The following is a 23,121-nucleotide window of genomic DNA, read 5'->3' on the forward strand; positions in this document are numbered from 1 at the left end:
ATGTGTCTAAAAGAGTGTAACAAGAAAAACTTCACTCTAGTACTCTTTTCCTGGCTTTTTATTACAGTGTTTTTTTGCGCCGTGAAAAATGCTTCCTTTCCCCCCTTTCCTGTCAATCATTGCTCCGCTCCTCCTCCAAACCTCCTCCTCCTCCAGCCATACGCTCACAGCGGCGTCGGAGCGACAGGCGAAGCATGCACGGAAAAGCAGGAGGGTGAACCACAGCAAACAATCATAAAAATAAAGGCATGCAAGCAGCACTGTCCCCTTATCTTAAGTCCAGTCAGTGGCCGCGGGTCTTCTTAGCAGTTTTCCTCCGGTGATTAGAACAAAAGAGGCGTGTTAAGCCTCATTTATGGTTCCGCGTTAAATCGACGCAGAGCCTACGCCGTAGGGTTCAGCGTACGGTGCGCGTCGCCGCGTAACCCTACACCGTAGGCTCTGCGTCGGTGTAACGCGGAACCATAAATCAGCCTTTATGGTGCGCTGGAGAGAAGAGGAGGCAGGGAGCTGGGTGGAGGGGGCGGTGATTTAGCGGATCGTTACGTAACGATCCGCCACCAAAACCAGCAACAACTGCAGTGTCGATACTCGTCACCAGTTGAACGATTATAAAGTTGGAAAAACGGCACATTCTTTTGATTGTGGGTCTACTGATTCCAACTATTGTCGAATATCATATATTAATATAATAATAATAATAATAATAATAATAATAATAATAATAATACGAATAAAAATCATAATTAATATTATTATTAATTGATAATAATAATATAATACACTAATAATATAAATAGTGTTATTAATAATAATATAATTAAATAATACTAATAATAATACCAACAATAATAATAATTAATATTATTGTTATTAATGATTCATAATAATATAGTATACTAATAATACAAATATTATTAATAATAAAAATAATAATTATTAAAGTTGCGCGGTATATAATAATATATATGATTTATATAATATATTTATAATATACATATTAATAATTAATATATATATTATATTAATATTATATTATTATTAATAATAATAACTAATATTATTACGATTAATAATTGATAATACTAATATAATAATAATATTATAATATATTATAATAATAAACAATATCAATATTCAATAATAATATCAATGATTAATAATAATAATAATATAATATATTAATAATACTACTAATAATACTTCTCCAGGTTGAAGCAGCAAAAACAAAAGAAGAGAAAAATGTGAATGAAAATGTAGTTACGCCGTATTGTTCCTCTCGCCAGCCGCCACAATCGTGCGGAACAAAGCGGCGGCGGAGGATGACCTGGAGGAGGGAGAGGAGGAGGAGGATGACGGAGGGAAGGAGGAGGTGGAGGACATGGACCTGGGCTGGATGGACGAGTGCTGCACGGCGCTGGAGCTCCACGCCGCCGAGCCGGTGGTTCAGGTCAGTGCCGCGGTTCCTCCGGCGCCCCGGAGTCTGATCGGACATTCACCGGTAACCCAAACTCCTTCTCTTCCTCCAGGAAGCTGCGAGCCGGGCCGTCCATCAGCTGCTGCTGCACGGCGCCCGGGCGGAGCCGCCTGACGAGGACCAGAACCATAGGTGCGCCGCGCCGCCGTGCAACATCACACGCCGTCCTCCGCCGGTGCTGAAGACGTTTAACCGGTGAGGTTTGTCTTGCAGGACTCCGATCCACCGGCAGCTGATGGCGGCGCTGCTGCTGCACGCGTCGTCGCCCAGGGTGGTCGTAGCGGCCGCCGGTGCCATCGCCACGCTGGTCGCCAACGACGGTAAGTCCATCCTTAGGCCACGTTTACACATAGTATTGTATTTACAAAAACGGATATTTCCCCCTCTACGTTTTGAAAAATACCATCATTTACACGAACCCGCATAAATACGCTGTTAAGGTGCTATGAGCAGCCAAACCTACAGGGGGCAGCATAAAGTCATGCTAGCCAATCAGAATCCTGGAAAAAAACATCAACAAATGACACGAGTAACTTCTAGTTACTTTTAAGTGTGACGTTAGAATATAAAATAAGTAAAATACAAGAAAATATTGACAGTGGCCAAACAAATTATAAATACAGGTCGCACACATGACGCTGGTGACATTTCTGTCGCATAATGTGACGTTCTGAAGCCTAAATGTCCGTTTCTCTCTGTTTACAAGCAAACGTGAAGACGGGGTTTTTGCAAATCTCCACTTTGGCCGGAGTTTTCAGAAATGATCGTTTTTGGTGACTTTGAGCTTCGTTTTCGTGTAAACGAACGGCCAAAACGCATGAAAACACCACCGTTTTTGCTACGTGCTGTTTTCCAGGTGCGATGAGCTCCTCGCTGCTCTCCGGAGGTCTCCACGTCAACCTGGTGGAGATGATGAAGAAGCACCTGAACTCGGCTGAAGTCTCCGTCGTCGCCTTCCGGCTGCTGAGGCTGCTGTTCCAGGGAAGGTCAGTACCCCCCCCTCTTAACCCCCCCAGGTCTCTGACGGTCGTGGAGTCCCCGCTGGTCTGATCCTCTCTCCCCCCCAGGACCGCCAGCCTGGACGAGCTGAACTTGGCCATGAGCCAGATCCTCAGCACCATGAAGGTCCACAACTTCCAGCCCGAAGTCCAGCTGGAGGCGCTGCAGACCAGCCTGGTCTTCCTCTGTCCAGGTACCCCCCAAAAGACTCCCCAGACCCCCCCAGACCTCCTCCCGTCCCGGTCCAGGAGCGCGTCGTACCGACGGTGATCGATAGGGGGCAGTAAGCAGAGCAACAGTTGGAAAAGTGATTAAATATTTAGTAGCAGCGGTAGTAGCAGTAGCAGATTAGAACAACAAACAAGTTTACATGACAACATTGGATGATGTAGGAGATTATAACATTGCTTTGGTTGCGATCTCGGCAAAGGAAACGGCGCCAGCGACCTCCGCGCCGTCACTTGTGGCCAGCTGGTATCTGACCGGGACCAGAGTCACTCGCGGCCAAATGAAATCAGTATACGCGTTGCGGCCATGATGCGTACGCGGTCTGAACTGCAAGTATATCTCAGGCATTAGTCCGCCCCCCCAGACCTCCTCCCGTCCCAACTCGATCATGAAACAACAAAGAAGAACGTTGGTAAAGTTTAAAAACGTTCAGTTTGCCGTCAAAAGTATGTTCAGATTTACGTTTCCGATGCTGGTTTAGTAGTTACTTAGCAACCATACAGATGCCCCTCCCCGTTTAGGGGGCGGTCCGGTCACGTCCAACTGGGAGGAGCCCTGTCGGAGGTCCGAAGTGTTTTTTTTTTATATAAAAGATAAATAAATAAGTGAAATATAGGAGTAAACAAGGCTGCGGTTGAGGTTTCACATGTGTATTATTATGGGATGTATCTGAGGTGGGCGGGTCCTGGAAGTAGGACTCCATCCTGGTACTTTCTCGTTTACTTCTACATTATTCCTGCCGGGTTGAACTCCCAGACCGGAGCCTGAGGGAACACGGTTCCTCGGTCCCGGATCCAGACCTGGCCGACGTCCCGCTGAGGGTCCTGAAGAACCAGTGCGTGGTGGAGGGAGCTCACACGCTGTACCTGGAGGTCCTCAACCGGGTAAGTCAGACGGATAAATAAACCAAACAAACATGAAATACACCACTCACTTCAGACAAATGTAAATAACATAAATAGATAAAACAAGTTACGCTTTAAAAATAGTTTTAAAAACCCCTAAAATGTATAAAATCAGTTAGAAATCAACAACTTGGTGCCAAAGGCCAAGAAGGAGAACTGGGTCCTAAAACCAGATCCCGAAGGGGTCCAGTTTATTTAAAACCAGGGGCCGGATTCACAAAACATTCTTAAGAAAAAAAATCTTCTTAAGTGTCATTTTTTTCTTAAGTTCAGTCTTAAGAAGAAAAAAGAGAAGTCATATTCTCCAAAAAAGTTCTAAGTATTTTCTCAACTTTCTTCTTATGTTTCTTCTTAAGAAAAAATTGTATTCTTGAAATAAAAGTTCTCAAATTTGTTCTTGACTTTTTTCTTAACTTTAAGACAACCTTGACCTGTCTTAAAATGTCTTCTGTGAAAAGGTAATAATGATAATAATAATAATAAGCCTCTAATATCACCTTTTTCCACACATTTTAGACAAGTTTAGACTAGTAGGTCATAGTTTGAGGATATACTTTGTAATTAATTACACAAAGAGCCTGTTAACTGTTTGTTAGCATGTTAGTTAGCGTGGTAGTTAATTATTATTAATTTTCCCCAATAGTATTTTTTTTAACACATTAATCTCATCCACCATAACTTGAAAAGTTCCTGCATCTCTTTTTCTCCTTCTCCATGTTTAGTGAAGTGACTGACGGTTAAGACGCAAACTACCTGTATAAATGTTGTTTGTTGGCGCGTGCAATGCAATGACATATTTTAAGAAGTTCTTAAGTAGGAAAAATAAGAAATTCGTAAGAAATGACAGTTCTTAAGACGGTTCTTAAGAAAATATTGAGGAATTGCACTTAAGAACTTTCTTATGAACTTCTTAATTTTAGATCTTAATACATTTCTTAAGATCATTCTTAAGAACATATTGGTGAATCTGGCCCCAGATCAGGAAGGGACCAGCTGCTGCTAGTTTAACATTTTTAGGGGTAAAATCATCATTTGGAGGTGCCGAGGGCTTAAGACCAACAACCTCTGTAAAAAGGGTAAAGTCCCCTGTTCGGGGAGAGCGTTGGCTCACAAACAGAAAAAGCTGAGGAAACAGAGACTGTCGCTAGAAAATGGTTTTATTTGCTCTGCAAAGAGAGAAACTGCAGCAAACATCGTAGTTCTCCTTCAAGTTAAATATTAGTTCATCCGTTCAGACTGAAACTGAGACGTGATCACATGAATGGCGAGCAAGCGTTTCGTTTATGAGAGTGTTGACGTCAGAAACGGAGAAAAGTGAGTCAGATTCAGTGATTTCCTATAAATGTTTTATTTTGAAAATCCTCAGTTATGTGAGATGTCATCAGTAAAGAGAAGCAAGCTTTTTCTATTTTTTTTAACTTTTTATTCAGATTTGTGCACAATAACAAACAGAACAATAAAGAACAGAACAGAACAAAATATCGGAGACAAGGAAAGAAAAAAATATACACATATATGTGACGGGTCACAGCTGTATGTGAGAAGATGCAGCTCCACACTACTGTCGCTTCCACACAAGACAAACAAGGTAGATTACAGGTTTCTTTTATTCCTCAGCACTCTGCAACACACATTTAAACAGTGGTATGAAGCGAGGGAATCTGCAGTGTCTCAGGATACCGTCTGAATAACACATGAAACAAGTGCAACTAATTAAGCTAGGTTAGCACTGAAAAGTAGTTTATCTGATCTCCAAAACACAATTTTAGTAACAAATAATCACAGTCTTTACTACAGACAGTTAGCTTAGATCGTTGTAAGTATATCGCAAAAATCAAAACATTAACTTCTGGAACAAAATAAAATCAATAAACATCCCGGACCATGCAAGAGCACAATTTACCACAGTGAAATCCTCACTGGTCTGTGCGATCCCTCGCCAGCCACTGCGCCAAGTGTTGTGCTACTTTTGCATGATTTAATCAATATTATCCTACTCCATTACATATATATGTTACGGTTAATGTAGAAAAACGGCTATTTTGCAAAATAGCTGGCTAATGTGCAAAATAACCGTCAGGGCGGTGAATGTAGAAAAACGGCAGTAGCCGGTGCTGTGGATGTGTCAGAACCGACACTTTTTCGGGGAGTGTAACGTTAGGCTTCTTCAACAGCCATAAATAGCCTTGTTCACCGTTTGGCCGGCTATTTTACATATTCACCGCCCTGCCGGTTATTTTGCACATTAGCTGGCTATTTTGCAAAATAGCCGTTTTTCTACATTAACCGTAACATATATAAAATTAAAATATTCCAAAATCCAAATATTTATACATTCCCAGTTTTCCTTGGTATCATAGGTATTTTTGAAAAATCTCTGATGAAAATCTTTTATGAAGACGAGAGACATGTCTGCTCCCTGAGATTGAATTTATTGTTGTCCGAAGTCTTTCACTTTCTTCATGGCTTGTAAAGTAATGCTGGATTTGTGACTATGACTATTTAAAATGTGATGATTATGTTTGTCTGATGAAGCTATTGCTAAATTTAGGGAGGCCATTGCTCATCTTACGATAGTGGAAAATAGTGATGTAGTCGAGGCCAGTGATCTGGGTTCTACCTCTGCAGATGTTGATTTTCTTGCTAGTAACACTGCTGATTTGTTGCATTCAGCTTTAGATGAAGATGAAGTTTCTCCTTTGAAAAGGAGGGTTTCCAACCGTAGGAGCTTAACTCCCTAGTATAATCCAGATATCCGCACGTTGAAACAAAACGTGTGTAAAATGGAAAGGAAGTGGTACTCTTGTAAGTCTGTAGACTCCTATCGTGAATGGAAACATAATCTGCTAAATTTGCCAGTGGGACAAGATTTATCTTTTCATTACAAGCAAAAAAATCTTGTTCCACTGGCAGATTTTTCTACTTACTTTAAGTGAAAATCTACTTGAAACAGGTGAAAAATTGTTGTTTTTTCCGGTGATGAGTCTTGTTTTAAGTGTAATGAGATTTTTTTTTTACTAAAAATGAGACATTTTAACTAGAAATAAGACAAATATTCTTGTTAAGATTTTGAGTTTTTGCAGTGTTCAAAGTTCTCCCACGAGGGGAGTTTTTACCTGCCATTGTTTTTGTTATGTTTATGTAATAACTGCTGCAGGGTTCATGTTCTGGTCTCTGGAAAGATCCTAGAGATAACCTCTGTTGTAATAGACGCTTTATAAATAAAATTGAATTAAAAGTAATTTGAAGGATGAAAGTGTCCTAGTGACGGGCGTGTCTGCAGTTCATCAGCAGCGCCTCCATCCAGCGCTGCGGCCTGAAGGTCCTGTCGTCTCTGGCCGACTGCTCCGGCGCCGTGGACCTGCTCTGCCAGCAGGGGGCGATAGACACGGTGCTGCACACGCTGCAGATGTTCCCGCAGGACCGAGGTAAGGCCCTGAGCAGGGATGTGAGGTTACCGTGGTTACGGGTCGGTGCTACAGCTCTGTCCCCCCCCAGAGATCCACTACTGGGGCCTGACCCTGCTCAACTACCTCGTCTCCAAGAAGAAGCTGTCCCGCATGATCGTCCCCGTCCTGGCGTCCGTCCTCATCGCCTCGCTGGTCCAGTACCGGGAGGACTCGGAGATGCTGCTCAAGGTGAGAGACGACTGGAGGATCCCAATCACTTGAGTTTGAGTATTTGCCGATCCCGATTTTTCCCGATCCAATCACTTTTTTTGGCTCCCGATACATTTCCGAGACTTTTTCCCGATCAGATACACTTGTTTTGTGCCGTTTCCGAGCGCGATTGCTGTGTTCACATCCGATCTTTAGGGGGAAACGCTCCCTGTTTCGGAACAACTGCTCCAAACGGGACAGGTGTGAAAGCACCCTTAGTTTCCCCTCATGACCCCTGTTGCCCCCCCAGTGCCTCCAGGTGGCTCTGAGGATGCTGGACGCCTGCTCGGGGGCGGCGGCCGAGCTGCAGCGGCGGGACTTGGACCGGCACATCTTCCAGCAGCTGCGGCAGGACGGCGACGGCAGCTTCAGCCCGGTGAGTCCCGGGTCCCACGCCGATCCAACGCCCGTGAAGTTCTGGCCGTGACCCGCCTCTCCTACTCCTCCCCCCCAGCTGAGGAAGTGGGCGTGTCTGGCGCTGTCCAGGATGTGGGCCGACCCGGAGCTGCACTACGGCATGCTGGAGAAGGCCTGCGCCGACGGCGACGCGGCCATGGCCGAGTGCCTCATCGAGCTCGGCGCCGACGTCAACAAGAAGACCAAGAGCGATTCGCTCATCTACCAGGTGGGTTGTCGGGGGGAGCAGAACCGGGCTCGCTAATTAGAGGTTTAATGAACACTAACTAGAGGTTTACTAAACTCTAACTAGAGGTTTACTAAACAGAAAGGTTTTAAGTTACGATTTAAAGGTGGAGGTGGTGTCAGCCTCCTTAACCCAGATTGTAAGTTGGTTCCATAGTAACGGTTCCTGATAGCAGAACGCCCGCCCTCCAAATCTACATTTGGATACTCGTAAACTATGAGTAAACCTGCACTCTAAGAACGGAGTGCTCTGCCAGGAACATAAGGCACTATCAGGTCTCGCAAATAATGCGGAGCTAAGCCGTTTTGGGCTTAGACATGCTTGAAGTTTAACTAACGGTTCTGTTTCATCTTCATAGACAAATAGAGCTGCGTATCATCAGCATAGCAATGAAAGTGTATGCCGTGATTCTGGATTATACTTCCCAATGGCTGCATGTATAAACTGAACAAGATTGGTCCTAGCACTGAACCCTGCAGAACACCATAGCAGACTCTCAACTGTTCTGAAGAAACCTTGTGTAAATGAACAAACTGGAATCTGTCAGATAGATATGATTTAAACCAACGTAGAGCTGAACCAGTATGGGCACTAATCCCTTACCTGAGGGATCTCTGAGTTTCCGAGTCTCCGTGGCAACAACGCTTGTGGCCCTGTTGCAGGTGTGCGAGAGGGGCGGGCCCCTGGAGCTGGTGGAGCTGCTGCTGAGCCGCAGCGCCCACGAGCAGCACCTGCGCCGCGCGCTGGCGGCGAGCGTGAAGCGGGCCGACGGGCCGGCCGTCATCCAGCTGCTGGCCCGCCTCGGCCTGGACGCCAACAACAGCGCCGTCTGCCTGGGCGGCTTCCGCCTGGGCCGGCTGGACGCCGCGTGGCTGAGCCCGCTGCTAGCTGAGCGCGGGCGGAGCGGCAGCCGTCGCCACAGCAACGGTGAGGAGGCGTGGCTGCATCAAAGTGTTCGACTCCAAAAGTTGTGAAACTAAATCTTATTTTGTTCCGGACATTTTTATTTATTTATTTATTTTTTTTTTATTAATTAATTATGTAGAACCACAATTCAAATTCTCATGAATCAGTTATCAGTAAACTATTGTTTGTAATTTATTTAGTCAGTTTCAGGATTTTTCTCTTTTTAATAGAAAAGTTTAAGACTTAATAATAATTAATAATAATAATAATGATGATAATAATAATAATAATAATAATGATAATGATAATATTATTAATAGTAATAATAATAATAATAATCATAATAATTAATAAAAAAGCAATAATAATATTATCAGTAATAATAGTATTACTTTATTATTATACTTTAATATTAATAACATAACGGAAAATAACATGTGCAATATCTTTCTACCTCAGACACATCCTACCTGCTATTTTCTTTCTCGTACTGCACTATTTTTATTTTTATTCCACTGTCTATACTGTTTATGTTTTGTAATTTTTTCATTTTTACTTTTTTATATATTTCCTCCCACTGAGGGAGGAATAAAGGACAATCTAATCTAATCCAATAATAATACTCATAATAATAATAATAATAATAATAATAATAATAATAATAATAATAATAATAATCAAAACAATTAATAGTGGTAATAATAATTAATAATAATAATAAAAATAATTGCAACAATAATAACAATAATAATAGTGATGATAATAATAATAATAATAATAATAATGAACAAAACTATAATAGTGTTAATAATAATAATTAATAATAATAATAATACAAATAATAGCAATAATAATAACATTAGTGATAATGATGATAGTAATAATGATAATAACAATAATAATAATTGTAATCCCCAGGTAAAGGCGTGGGCTTGGCCCGCTACGTCCAGTCCCTGCAGAGGTCCAGGAGCGCCGGGTTCCTGGCTCGGCCCATGTCGGACCAGTGCCTGACCTCCGGCTACATCTCCGACGAGAGCGACGACTCCAGCTTCAGCGTCGTCTCCACCGAGGACAGCCTGTTCATCAACGACGACATGGAGAGTGACGGTAGGGCGACGCCCACGGAGGCCACGCCTCCTCCAGGAACGAAAAAACTAGAAAAATAGTTTTGGTCTAAAAGGTACGGAAGAGTATTAGGGCCAGGCAGGAAAAATTTAAATAATAATTTAGAGAAAAAAAGTTGAAGATCAATATTGAAGTACAATTTCGAGAAAAAAGTCGAAATGTTGAGAAAAAAGTCGAAATGTCGACAATTATGTTGAAGTTAAATTTCGTGAATAAAGTTGAAATGTCGAGAAAAAAGTTAAAATGTCAAGATTAATGTTGAAGTAAAATTTCGAGAAAAAAGTCAAAATGTTGAGGAAAAAAGTCGAAATGTCGAGAAAAAAGTCAATATTTTGAGAAAAAAGTCGAAATGTCGAGGAAAAAAGTTGAAATATTGAGGAAAAAAGTTGAAATTTCGAGAAAAAAGTCGAAATGTTGGTATGATGAAGTTCCTTTCTGTGTTTCAGGCAGCGATTCGTTGTCGGGCGCTCTGTCTCCGAAGCTGTTCAACAACTCGGCCGAGGAGCTGCGAGGAGACTCTTTCAAGAGGAAGCAGGGACGGCGGCGGCACGCCAGCGCTGAGGTGACTGCGCCCCTTCCATCCCTGACCCCGCCCCCTCCTCCCTGACCCCGCCCCTTCCTCGTACCTGATGTCCGGTCCTGCCTTTCGGTGAGCCGGTCGTTTACGTGTCGCTCTTCTCCCCCGAACAGAGCGGCCAGACAGAAAGTGAAAACGGGGATTTTGCACTCCGACGCTTCGGGAGAGGCGGCTCCAGCCAGAAAGGTACGTCCTTCAGGACCAGAAACACTGTCCACAGGTGGAGACATGTGTCCATGAGGACCAGAACACCTGTCTACAGGTGCACCAGTCTCCCTCCTTATTTATTTATTTATTTATTTATTTATTTAATTAATTATATAGAACCACGATTCAAATTCTCATTAATCAGTTTTCAGTAAACTATTTTTTATAATTTCTTTTGTCTGTTTCAGGATTTTTCTCTTTTAAATAGAAAAGTTTATGACTGTTAATAATAATAATAATAATAATAATAATAATAATAATAATAATAATGATAATAATAATAATAAAAAAGTAATAATAGTAATAATAGTATGAGTTACGGAAGAGTATTAGGGCCAGGCAAGAGAAAAAAAATTGAAAGTGGAAGATTTTTTTTTATTGTGCACTTCGAGAAAAAAGACGAAATGTCAAGAAAAAAGTCAAAATTTCACCTTTTTTTCCTCAACATTTTGACTTTTTTTTTTTTCGACATTTCGACTTTTTTCTCGAAATTGTACTTCAACATTAATCTTGACTTTTGACTGTTTTCTCGACATTTCGACTTTTTTCTTAAAATTTCGACATTTTTCTCAACATTTCGACTTTATTCACGAAATTTTGACTTTTTTTCTCGACATTTGGACTTTTTTCTCGAAATTGTACTTCAAAATTAATGTCGACTTTTCGACTTTTTTCTCGAAGTGCATAATGAAAAAAAAATCAACCTCCTTTAAAATATTATTTTTATTTTTCTCCTGCCTGGCCCTAATACTCTTCCGTAATGAGTAATAATAACATTACTTTATTATCATACTTTAATATTAATAATAAAACGGAAAAATAACAACAAGATGTGCATTATCTTTCTATCTCATAACTTCTTACCTGCTTTTTTCTTTCTCTTACTGCACTATTTTTATTTTTTATTCCACTGTATATACTCTTTATCCTCCTTATCCTTATCCTACTAATAATAATAATGAAAAAATTATAATAGTGGTAATAATTATTATTATTAATAATAATAATAATAATAACAATAATAAAATAATAGTAATAATAACAAAATACATAATAATAATAATAATAATAATAATAATAATAATAATAATAATAATAATAACACCTTTGTAAAGATGAATAAATAAGATTAAACCAAAAAGCAGCAGAATCTGCAGTTTCTTGCTCTGTTGTTTGTTGTTGCCACAGAGACGACTAACGTCCTGGCGTCCTCAGGTCTGGGCTCCGGCGAGGCCTCGGCTCTGTCCAGGGAGAGGGAGCGGATCCGGCTGCTGGACCTGTCCGGGAATGAGCTGGACTCGCTGTCCTGCCTGACGGACGACGCGTCGGTGCAGCAGCAGCTGGGCTTTCTGCTGCGCCTGGACCTGAGCCACAACGGGCTGCTGGCCTTCCCGCCGGCCGTGTGCCAGGTAGGTGTCGGCCAGAGACGCACCGATCGATCGATCGGCGATCGATCGATCGGCAACCGATCGATCGATCGGCAACCGATCGGTCGATCTGCAACCGATCGGTATCGGCCGATAATGCCCCTATCGGTTTTGATCGGAGATCGGAAAATAATAGTTCAAAGCAGACTGATCAGATGACGTTTACAACAACAACCCGCCGCCCGCGCTGCGTTCACACATCTCAGACCGAGGTCTGCTAAAGCCGGGCAGCGATTATCGGCTCGTTTTGTTGCCAATTTTCCAGTCGTGCGACTATTTTTTGGATCGGGACGGATTTTGACCCAATCGTTGCTCGTGCCTCGTGCAGTGTACGTGGGGTAACGACGAGAGATTAACACCTCACGACGAGAGATTAACACCTCACGACGAGAGATTAACACCTCACGACGAGAGATTAACACCTCACGACGAGCTCCCGATCACAAATCGTGAGGTTGCAAGAAAATCAAGCATGTTTGAAATCCTGGTCGCTCGTCGTAAAGGAATCGCACAGTTGAAGCAGCTGCAACCTGATTTGCCTCATCCTTTCACAGAGAGCATGCGCAATCTCTGATGTCACGTCAAAAACTATTATTTTTAGTTTAAGTTTTGCAAATTCACATTACAAATCATGTTTTAATAGCAGAAAAAAAGACTGCATTTCCCACGTACGGTGCGCGTCCCCGCGGTAGGCTCTGCGTTGGTGTAACGCGGAACCATAAATCAGCCTTTAGTGTGTGCGCTGTCTGCTGTTCTGAACACTTCTGTTGTGGTCATTTTGCTCGGACGTCGGGTCTCTCCGCCGAGACACAACTTTTGCGGTATGCGTTCATTTTTGTGTCTAAAAATGATGCGCAGTGCCGACCCAATCAGAAACGGTACAGATATTTTGGGATTTTTTTTATCCCCATAACCTTTGATCAGGTGGGCAGGACGCACGTTTGGGTGGACACAGCCCACCCCTGCCCCAAAACCGGCCTCGAGTTCCAGTACACAGAGGTCTGACGGGAGGATTATGATCGTATAGTGTGAGCAGACGGAGCATCAGAGCATCGGGTCGTACAGTGTGAGAACATAAATCGTGGGCTGTGAACTTTTGAACTTTTGAAGCGATCTAGTCGTGCAGTGTGAGATGGGGCTGAATCAAACGATTTAAAATATCGCACAGTGTATGCCCAGCTTAAGGGGGCGTGTCTGTCTATACCAGGGATCAGCAACCCAAAATGTTGAAAGAGCCATATTGGACCAAAAACACAGCAAACGTTATGTCTGGAGCCGCAAAAACTGAAAAGTCTTGTATAAGCCGTAGAATGAAGGCAACACATGCTGCATGTTTCTATATTAGTTATAACTGGGGCAAGATTTTTGTTTCATTATGCACTTCAAGAAAAAAGTCGAAATGTCGAGAAAAAAGTCGAAATGTTGAGGAAATAGTCAAAATTTTGTGAAAAAAGGAAAGGAAAAAGGAAGAAGAAAAGAGAAAAAAAGGAAAAAAAGAAAATTAAGGAAAAAAAGAAACACAACGAAGCTGATAAATGAATTAAGGTTCTGCGTTAAACCAACGCAGAGCCTACGCCGTTGCCGTGACGCCGTCGTGAACCCTTCGGACTTCTCCGTCACTCCATTTCGCCACGGTGCAGTACCCCCCAGAGCGCTAGTTGATACCTTGTTTAGCTTCCGGCTTTTCCGGTCACAGTGAATCAAAGAGATAAGGACAACTATTGTGCAAAAAACCAAAACAAAAAAAATCACACACACACGAAGGAAAGAGCGCTGAAAGTTCACGACTGCTTCACGAACCGGAACCGGAAATGCGTTGCTACCAAGCGAACCAATCACAGCCCTCTCGGTCTGCGTTGTTACATTTTTTGGGAGGTGCACGTCAGGCTACGGAGAGACTCTTGCGTACACTACGGTGTAGGTTTAACGCAGAACCATAATTCAGGCTTAAAGGTATTGTGACATCATTTTTAACATGCTTTTAACACTATTAAAAGTCTTGGCCAACATCCCTCAAATGTGTCTAAAAGAGTGTAACAAGAAAAACTTCACTCTAGTACTCTTTTACTGGCTTTTTATGACAGTGTTTTTTTGCACCGTGAAAAACGCTTCCTTTTCCCCCTTTCCTGTCAATCATTGCTCCGCTACTCCTCCAAACCTCCTCCTCCTCCAGCCATACGCTCACAGCGGCGTCGGAGAGTTAAACCGAGAGCGACAGGCGAAGCATGCACGGAAAAGCAGCAGGGCGAACCACAGCAAACAATCATAAAAATAAAGGCATGCAAGCAGCACTGTCCCCTTATCTTAAGTCCAGTCAGTGGCCGCGGGTCTTCTTAGCAGTTTTCCTCCGGTGATTAGAACAAAAGAGGCTCTAAACAGCTCCGTGTTAAGCCTCATTTATGGTTCCGCGTTAAATCGACGCAGAGCCTACGCCGTAGGTTCTGCGTCGGTGTAACGCGGAACCATAAATCAGCCTTTATGGTGCGCTGGAGAGGAGAGGAGACAGGGAGCTGGGTGGAGGGGGCGGTGATTTAGCGGATCGTTACGTAACGATCCGCCACCAAACCACATGCGCCGTTTTTGCACAGTTATGCGGAAAATCCCAGAAAGCACACAATACACTGAATGTTAAAAGTTCGTTGTTTTTTGGGTGTAATTGATGTCAAGACACCCAACAAAACACAAAAAATCAAGAAAAATGTGTTTTTCATGTCACAATCCCTTTAAGACATTTGAAAGTTTTTCACACGAAGTTGTCAAAGTTGGCTGCCGCTAAGGCGGAGACAGAAAAGTAGCAACGCCGCTAAATCCGCTGAACGTAACAGAGACCTATAAACGACAGCAAGAAAAATAAAGAACTACATCATAAGGTAATGGATTCATATGCTTTGCTCATCAGCTGCTTTCTGTTTTAGCAGACATCGGGTTTAAACGCGTCGTTAGCTGCTTGGATCCGCAGTACGCGCTGCTGCGTCGTTAATATTTCACTGATAAATGACCACCGGAGTTTTATCAGACTATAAACATCCAAACCCTCACGCAGGACGACAGTCGTGTCAGTCGGCTTCACGAGTGACGTTTGGAGTTCTAGTGTGAAGAGTTTCTACTCACAACAGTTTCCTCACACGCGGCGGATGCTACCGCTAAAGAGCGAAATAACAATAAGTCAAATTCCTTGTCGGGCAATGTTCAAACTTGGCCAATAAAGCTGATTCTGATTCTGATTCTGATAAAGCTTTCACAAAGCTTAGTAATTCATGATTAATTTTTATTTTAAGATTTAATTCTTCTTTCCACAGGAAAACTAAGGTTTATAGTTTACAACTTGTATCAACTCTAAGAGAGTGACATGTTCACAGCCAGCACCCCCGGGTGACCCGTCCTCTCCTTCTCCCTCCAGAGCCTGAAGAGTCTGACCCGGCTGGACCTGCAGGCCAACCAGCTGCGCTCGCTGCCGGAGGAGCTGCTGTCGCTGCCGGCGCTGAGCACGCTCAACGTGTCCCGCAACCGCATCGGCCCCGCCCTCAGCCTGGACCCCGCCCTCTCCTGCCCCGCTCTCCGGACCCTCAACCTGGCCTTCAACCGCATCACGGTGTTCCCTCACGGCCTGGACCGCACCGCCGAGCAGCTGCAGGAGCTGTGCATGGAGGGGTAGGAACCCGCGGGTGTGGGGGGGGCTAATGACATACCGTATTTTCTGGACTATAAGCCGCACCTGCATACAAGCCGCATCCGCTCTATTTCAAAAAAAGATATGCAAGCCGCAGATATTTATGTTGTTAGATTAGATATTTACTACATGTACAGAAGGATTTTGAACTGTAAATGATGTACATGTTTGTACCTAAATAGATCCTTTACTAACAGTATCTTTTAACACGGCAGCAACTTTTCTGATTAAAACGGGGCAGAACCAAAAGAAAATAACCAGTATTTATTTATCTATTCATCTGTTTGAAATCTGCTTCTACTTCTATCTGCTAAAGAAGAAGTAGCGTATTCTTTGCATTTATTTTGTCTTAGTTTTTATTCTAATTCCGGTTAGAGCGCCCGGAGCGGTGGAAGAAAAATCCATAGAATAGCTGCACCTTTGTATAAGCTGCATGGTTCAAAACCTATGAAAAAAGTAGCGGCTTATAGTCCAGAAAATACGGTAATTAACATAATTTATAGCAGTGGTTCTCAATTCTGGTGACGCTGATCCGAGCGACATAACGGTTCCTGATTTTTTTTCTTTGCCATGGCCCATGAGTAAGTTTTCAACCACTCTTAGGCCCAATCCCAATACACCCCCTACTTTTCTTCATTAGCCCTACTTTCTTTCACTCGCCCTTCTTTTCTTCACTACCCCTAAAAAAGTAGGGGCAGATTTTAGGGCACTTGAAATCTTCCCAGGGGCCTGTCCCAATACTCCCCCTACCCCTCGTTTTCATCCCTACTCCTAATTAGGAAGTTGAGAGCCAAAAGCTGTTTTAATTTCAGTTGTAGTGCTGTTAATATGCCACTTTATTAAGTTTTAATATTTTTTCAGGCGTAAAAGTAACCGTTAAGATCCCCAACATGGGCTCAGTTTATCCAAATAACGCCTGTTAAGAAATTTGCTCCGAAAAGTTTGAGATTTCTGCCTGCCTGCTCAGGAGCTGATTTATGGTTCTGCGTTAAATCGACGCAGAGCCTACGGCGTAGGGTACGGCATACAGCGCGTGTCGCCGCTTTACCTACGCCGTAGGCTCTGCGTCGATTTAACGCAGAACCATAAATCAGCTCTGCTATCTTCACTTCAGCTTTATCTGAAAGTGTGTAAATTACCCAGATAACAGCTGGATTACTTTGTGGTTTCTGAACACTATTATATCAGAAACATCCAAAACAAATCTGACGAATCACAGGATTATTTCTCTCAATTTCTCACAAAAAAATGCTTGCTCCCTTGGTCACAATCTGAGACGAGTCTGCAAATGATGTTTGCCCTCGGTCGGCGAGTCAAATCCACGCAGAGCCTACGGCATAGCTTACGTAACCTACGGCGTAACCTAACAGCCTTTATTCCGGCGCGATCTTCGCGAACAACGGGCAAAAAAGTGATTATGTACATTCACTGAGTGAATATTATGAAAGTAAAATGTATATTTCTCCCTAGAAATGTAATCAAAACTCATTTTTATGCAGAAACTAACTCAAAATATTGATTTTATTCACTAAAAAATAAGAAATGTCCACCATGTTTTTTTTTTGGATTCAGTCCGCAAATGACGACGAAAAGCATTCTGGGAAATTTTTTGCTTCCTAGATCAGCTAGTGTGCATCTGAAAACCCTCGCTCTGATGGGACAATTCATAGCCACTCGCCCTCGTTTTCTCCCCTCCCCCTAGGTGAAAAGAAGAATTGGGACACCACTACCCTCACTGGAACGCGCAAAATTTAGGGGAAGGGATGAAAACGAGGGCTAGGGGGAGAATTGGGACAGGGCCTTAGTCTTGCTCGTCACCTAGGACCTGCTTGCCACGGGAGACGCTACCAGGGGCGTAATGACAACATGGGATGGGGGGCGATTGTGGTTGGCTAAGAAGCTATCGTTGCTACGCATCAGACTGGAAGAGGCTGTGTTGCCCACGTCGTACTTGGTTTCATTAAATATCATTCGTTAAATATACTGTGAGATGATTTTCTTCGTACTTCTACATAAAAACCACGGGTTCTTAACGATTATAACCTTCACACCTGTGTTTCTCTCTCCAGCAACGCCGTGACGGAGCTCTGCTCGCCGCTGCGCCTGCCGGAGATCAAGCTGCTGGACGTGAGCAGGAACGGCGTGGAGAGCGTCTCCCCCGACTTCCTGAGCGGCTGCCCCAAGCTGGAGACCCTCAACGCCGCCGGGAACAAGATCTGTGAGTCGTGTCAGGTGGTCCCATTCCTCCTTCCTCCTCCGCAGAGCACGCCGCAGGAAGTACGTGGGTCCGTTGTCTCGTCTGGAGACGCTGCAGCCCGGGAGGAGCCCTGTCCTCGCACCTCCACCCTCGCACCCTCGTCTGGGTGCATAAGCTTCCCCAGACGTATAACCTTTCTAAATATAAATCTGCTCAAAAAGAATACTAAATACTACTAAACGTCATCAATGGGAATTTATCGTTCGTTCGTTCTTTCTTTCTTTCTTTCTTTCTTTCTTTCTTTCTTTCTTTCTTTCTTTCTTTCTTTCTTTCTTTCTTTCTTTCTTTCTTTCTTTCTTTCTTTCTTTCTTTCTTTCTTTCTTTCTTTCTTTCTTTCTTTCTTTCCTTCCTTCCTTCCTTCCTTCCTTCCTTCACGTACGTTGTGCGTGGATTTAACGCAGAACCATAAATCAGCTTTACACAAAAACGTCATCAACAGGAATTTATTGTTTTTACCGCGAGATGACAAATTCTTACCGTGGGGAATTCTTTTGACGGTTTATCATGAACGGTAAAATATCGCCCATTCCTACTAGTCTGTGCATATCAATAAACATATGTACAATGATGTGCTTGCTGATTGATGTCTCTGCGCAGCTGCGCGTGTCTGTTGTTCAATACAACTGCGTCAGATCAACATTGACACAAGCTGCTCTGATCCAGACGGGGGGAGTTAGAACAAACTGTCACACAATGTCGAGAGAACGAGACAGATTCAGGAAATTTCCATCAGGTGATGAAAAAAGAAAAAAACTAAAGAAAATGGAAGAGTTTAATGCCTCTCTGAAAGGCTCGTTTGATAAATTTGTTACAAAAATCACTGATCCGACCGTGTCTCAAGCAGCCATGGGGCCCCGCGTCGAGGCAAGAGATGATGATGAGGCAGGGGAAGGTATCCAGTATTAGCTAATTGGAGAGTTAAAATTGCACATATAGACACCCGATCCAACCCGAAAAACCCAAAAATTTCGCGCGGGCCCCCCCCGGCCATTTCGCACACGGCCTCGCAAATCTCCCAGACGGCTCTGGTCCCAATTCTGCAATTTTTGCACGCTTAACGTGAATGCTCAAACACTTTGTGGAGGAGTGCAGAGGTGCATCCTGGGTAATGGGGCGGGGCCATGGTCTAAGTAGTTCCCCGTCTCCACAGGTTCTCTGTCTCGGCTGCCGGCGAAGATCATGGTGCTGAAGCTGGCGAGCAACGACTTCACCTGCGTCCCCGAGGCCGTGCTGGGTCTCCCCAGGTGAGTGTCCTGGTCCTGGTCCTGGTCCTGGTCCTGGTCCTGGTCTTAGTCCTGGTCCTGGTCCTGGTCCTGGTCCTGGTCCTGGTCCTGGTCCTGGTCCTGGTCCCCTCCCCCCCCAGTCTCACCCCTCTGTCCGTGTGTCCAGCCTGCGCTCGGTGGACCTGACGGCCAACAGCATCGTCCTGCTGCCCGGCCCGGCGTCCTGGGCCTCCAGCAACCTGCGGGAGCTGATGTTCAGCCAGAACCGGATCACGGAGCTGGACCTGAGCGGCCCGGTGTACCGCTGGGCCCGGCTGGAGAAGCTGCACCTGAGCGCCAACGAGCTGGCGGAGGTGAGCAGCAGAGCAGCAGTGTTGTGCAGGTTCAGACTTCTCACCAACTAGTTCAAAGTTCAGTTCACATAGTTTAAAAATGAACAGTTCACGTTCATAGTTCACCATTTTCACTTTGAACTACCGGTAGTTCAAATTCAGTTCATTTCAATATTTTTAGTTGAGAAGTGCGAATGAAACGCCCCCCTATCTATCTATCTATCTATCTATCTATCTATCTATCTATCTATCTATCTATCTATCTATCTATCTATCTATCTATCTATCTATCTATCTATCTATCTATCTATCTATCTATCTATCTATCTATCTATCTATCTATCTATCTATCTATCTATCTATCTATCTATCTATCTATCTATCTGTCTCCATGGCTGCCGTTGCCATGGAGATGGTGCCCATTGTTATGATGGATGGATGGATGGATGGATGGATGGATGGATGGATGGGTGGATGGGTGGATGGGTGGGTAGATGGAAAGTAGATGGATGGATGGATGGATGGACGGTTATGCTAGTGTGCACTGCATTGTGGGTAATGTAGTGTGAAGTCGTCGTCTCGTCGAGTATTTTAAACGTTTTCTCCACCCGCTGGTGAAATGTATTCCGTAATAATTTTACCTAAACAGTGAAGCTGAAACTCCAATAATCTGAACAGTTCAGATTCCACTTCCTGATCTGCAGAATGAACAAGTTGAAGTTCTTTATTTGCAAATATGTTGCGTTCAGTTCAACGTTCTAAAGAAATGGACGTGTTAATTTGAACTTGTTCAGTCATAACACTGGTAAGCATGTAGGCTCCGCCCCCCCGGGACCGGCGTCCGCCCCCTCACCCCTCTGTTCCTCCCCTCCAGGTCCCGGCCCGGATCGGCCTGCTGGAAGGTCTCACCTCGCTGGACGTGAGCCGGAACCCGGGCCTGCGCGGCTTCCCGGACGAGATGGGCCGCCTGGGCCGGCTGTGGGACCTGCCGCTGGACGGGCTCCGGCTGCAGCTGGACCTCAAGCTGATCGGAACCAAGACCAAGGACATCGTCAGGTCAGAGGGGGGGGGGGGGGCGCTTAGCGCAGCCGTCAGTTAAATACAAAAATATTACATTAAAAACTTCAAACTGAAATAAATAAAAAAATCTTGAATAAAAATCTTCAACCTGAAATAATAAATACAGGACTCTCTCAGAAAATTTTAATATTGTGATAAAGTTCTTTATTTTAGGCGGCAGGAGGGTCCCCCCTTATGAGCCTGGTCCTGCTCAAGGTTTCTTCCTCCTAAAGGGGAGTTTTTCTTGCCACTGTTTGGCTTAAGGTTTTTCTCCCACTATGGGAGTTTTTACCTGCCATTGTTTATGTAATAATTGCTCGGGGGTTTATGTTTATGTTCATGTTCTGGTTCTCTGGAAAGCGTCTAGAGACAATATCTGTTGTATTAGACGCTATATAAATAAAATTGAATTGAATTGAATATTTTCTGTAATGCAATTAAAAAAACAAAAATGTCATACATTCTGGATTCATTACAAATCAACTGAAATATTGCAAGCCTTTTATTATTTTAATATTGCTGATTATGGCTTACAGTTTAAGATTAAGATTCCCAGAATATTCAAATTTTTTGAGATGGGGCTATTGAGTTTTCTTAGACTGTAAACCATGATCAGCAATATTAAAATAATAAAAGGCTTGCAATATTTCAGTTGATTTGTAATGAATCCAGAATATATGACATTTTTGCATTACAGAAAATAAAGGACTTTATCACAATATTTAAATTTTCTGAGACAGTCCTGTCCAAGTCAAAGTTTATTAACAAAATAAAAAACAGCTTTCTGAATACTTCGTTCACTCCCAAAACAAACGCGGAGGGGAACTTTTCCAGTTCAGTCCCGAATCCCTGGAAATCTTCTTCCGTGTCGGAACAGAACAGCTGGGCAAGTGTGGTGTCGCCGTCCATCCCGGCGTCCAGGGGCCAGATTCACTAATATGTTCTTAAGAACAATCTTAAGAAATGTCTTAAGATCTAAAATTAAGAAGTTCATAAGAAAGTTCTTAAGAGCAATTCCTCAATATTTTCTTAAGAACCATCTTAAGAACTGTCATTTCTTACGAATTTCTTATTTTTCCTACTTAAGAACTTCTTAAAATATGTCATTGCATTGCACGCGCCAACAAACAACATTTATACAGGTAGTTTGGGTCTTAACCGTCAGTCTCTCACTAAACATGGAGAAGGAGAAAAAGAGATGCAGGAAGTTTTCAAGGTTATGGTGGAAAAATTACTATTGGGGAAAATTAATAATAATTAACTAACATGCTAACAAACAGTTAACAGGCTCTTTGTGTAAATAATTACAAAGTATATCCTCAAACTATGACCTACTAGTCTAAACTTGTCTAAAATGTGTTGAAAAAGGTGATATTAGAGGATTATTATTATTATTATTATTATTATTATTATTATTATTATTATTATTATTATTATTATTATTATTATTATTATTACCTTTTCACAGAAGAAATTTCAAGACAGGTCAAGGTTGTCTTAAAGTTAAGAAAAAAGTCAAGAACAAGTTTGAGAACTTTTTATTTCAAGAATACAATTTTATTCTTAAGTTTTTTCTTAAGAAGAAACTTAAGAAGATAGTTGAGAAAATACTTAGAACTTTTTTGGAGAATATGACTTCTTCCCTTTTTTCTTCTTAAGACTGAACTTGAAAAAAAAATTACTTTTTTTTTTTTCTTTTTTTTTTTTCTTAAGAATGTTTTGTGAATCTGGCCCCAGGTTCCTGCAGCAGCGGCTGAAGAAGGCGGTTCCGTACCACCGCATGAAGCTCATCGTGGTGGGGAACCCGGGCAGCGGCAAGACGGCGCTGATCCAGCAGCTGATGAAGACCAAGCGCAGCCCGGCGTCCGCCGGTCCCAGCGCCGTCGGCATCGACGTCCTGGACTGGACGCTCATCTGGGACCGCAAGAAGATGGTGCTGAACGTCTGGGACTTCTCAGGTACAGTAGGACGGCTGGAGGACGCTGGAGTGTCTCCATCACGTCTCCGTCTGGTCTCTGTCTGGTTTCTGTCTCCGTCTGGTCTCCATCACGTCTCTGTCTGGTAGGGCTGAACGATTAATTGCATTTGCGATAATATCGCGATGGGATAAAACAAGATTTTCTAACCGCAAAGTAGGGCTGGGCGATATGGACCAAAAGTCATATCTCGATATTTTCTAGCTGAATGGCGATACTCGATATATTTCAATATTTTTTCTGTGCCATAATTGGAGTTTCCCCCAAAGCATTATAGCATAGCATCTCTGTTAGCTTCATTTTTTTCTGAGGCAAACCCTTAAAAAAACTGTCAGTTTTAATACAAAGCCTCGTGCCAAATGTCACACAGGTTCCTTTATTAACAGAGGTCTGCACAATATCAAAATGTATAAAACAAATGAAATAAAAACAAACTGCCTGCATATATAGA

At 43.1% G+C, this 23,121-nt stretch overlaps 1 protein-coding gene across 1 annotated transcript in view; it reads left to right on the forward strand.

The window, feature by feature from the left end:
• The window catches only part of LOC133444833 (leucine-rich repeat serine/threonine-protein kinase 2-like), a 75,544-nt gene that overhangs the window by 19,135 nt on the left and 33,288 nt on the right, over positions 1 to 23,121 (forward strand). Inside the window, exons 9-29 of the mRNA XM_061722734.1 lie at positions 1,287 to 1,450; positions 1,530 to 1,609; positions 1,691 to 1,797; positions 2,334 to 2,463; positions 2,545 to 2,669; positions 3,461 to 3,588; positions 6,893 to 7,037; positions 7,108 to 7,247; positions 7,519 to 7,644; positions 7,723 to 7,893; positions 8,574 to 8,838; positions 9,736 to 9,924; positions 10,389 to 10,504; positions 10,633 to 10,705; positions 11,915 to 12,135; positions 15,554 to 15,804; positions 17,893 to 18,041; positions 19,231 to 19,324; positions 19,470 to 19,656; positions 20,510 to 20,691; positions 22,432 to 22,652. Of these exons, the coding sequence (XP_061578718.1) occupies positions 1,287 to 1,450; positions 1,530 to 1,609; positions 1,691 to 1,797; positions 2,334 to 2,463; positions 2,545 to 2,669; positions 3,461 to 3,588; positions 6,893 to 7,037; positions 7,108 to 7,247; positions 7,519 to 7,644; positions 7,723 to 7,893; positions 8,574 to 8,838; positions 9,736 to 9,924; positions 10,389 to 10,504; positions 10,633 to 10,705; positions 11,915 to 12,135; positions 15,554 to 15,804; positions 17,893 to 18,041; positions 19,231 to 19,324; positions 19,470 to 19,656; positions 20,510 to 20,691; positions 22,432 to 22,652 (3,264 nt within the window). The remainder of the gene's footprint in view (positions 1 to 1,286; positions 1,451 to 1,529; positions 1,610 to 1,690; positions 1,798 to 2,333; positions 2,464 to 2,544; positions 2,670 to 3,460; positions 3,589 to 6,892; positions 7,038 to 7,107; positions 7,248 to 7,518; positions 7,645 to 7,722; positions 7,894 to 8,573; positions 8,839 to 9,735; positions 9,925 to 10,388; positions 10,505 to 10,632; positions 10,706 to 11,914; positions 12,136 to 15,553; positions 15,805 to 17,892; positions 18,042 to 19,230; positions 19,325 to 19,469; positions 19,657 to 20,509; positions 20,692 to 22,431; positions 22,653 to 23,121) is intronic.

Source organism: Cololabis saira, chromosome 5 (assembly GCF_033807715.1).
Source record: "Cololabis saira isolate AMF1-May2022 chromosome 5, fColSai1.1, whole genome shotgun sequence".
Classification (NCBI taxonomy): Eukaryota; Metazoa; Chordata; class Actinopteri; order Beloniformes; family Belonidae; genus Cololabis; species Cololabis saira.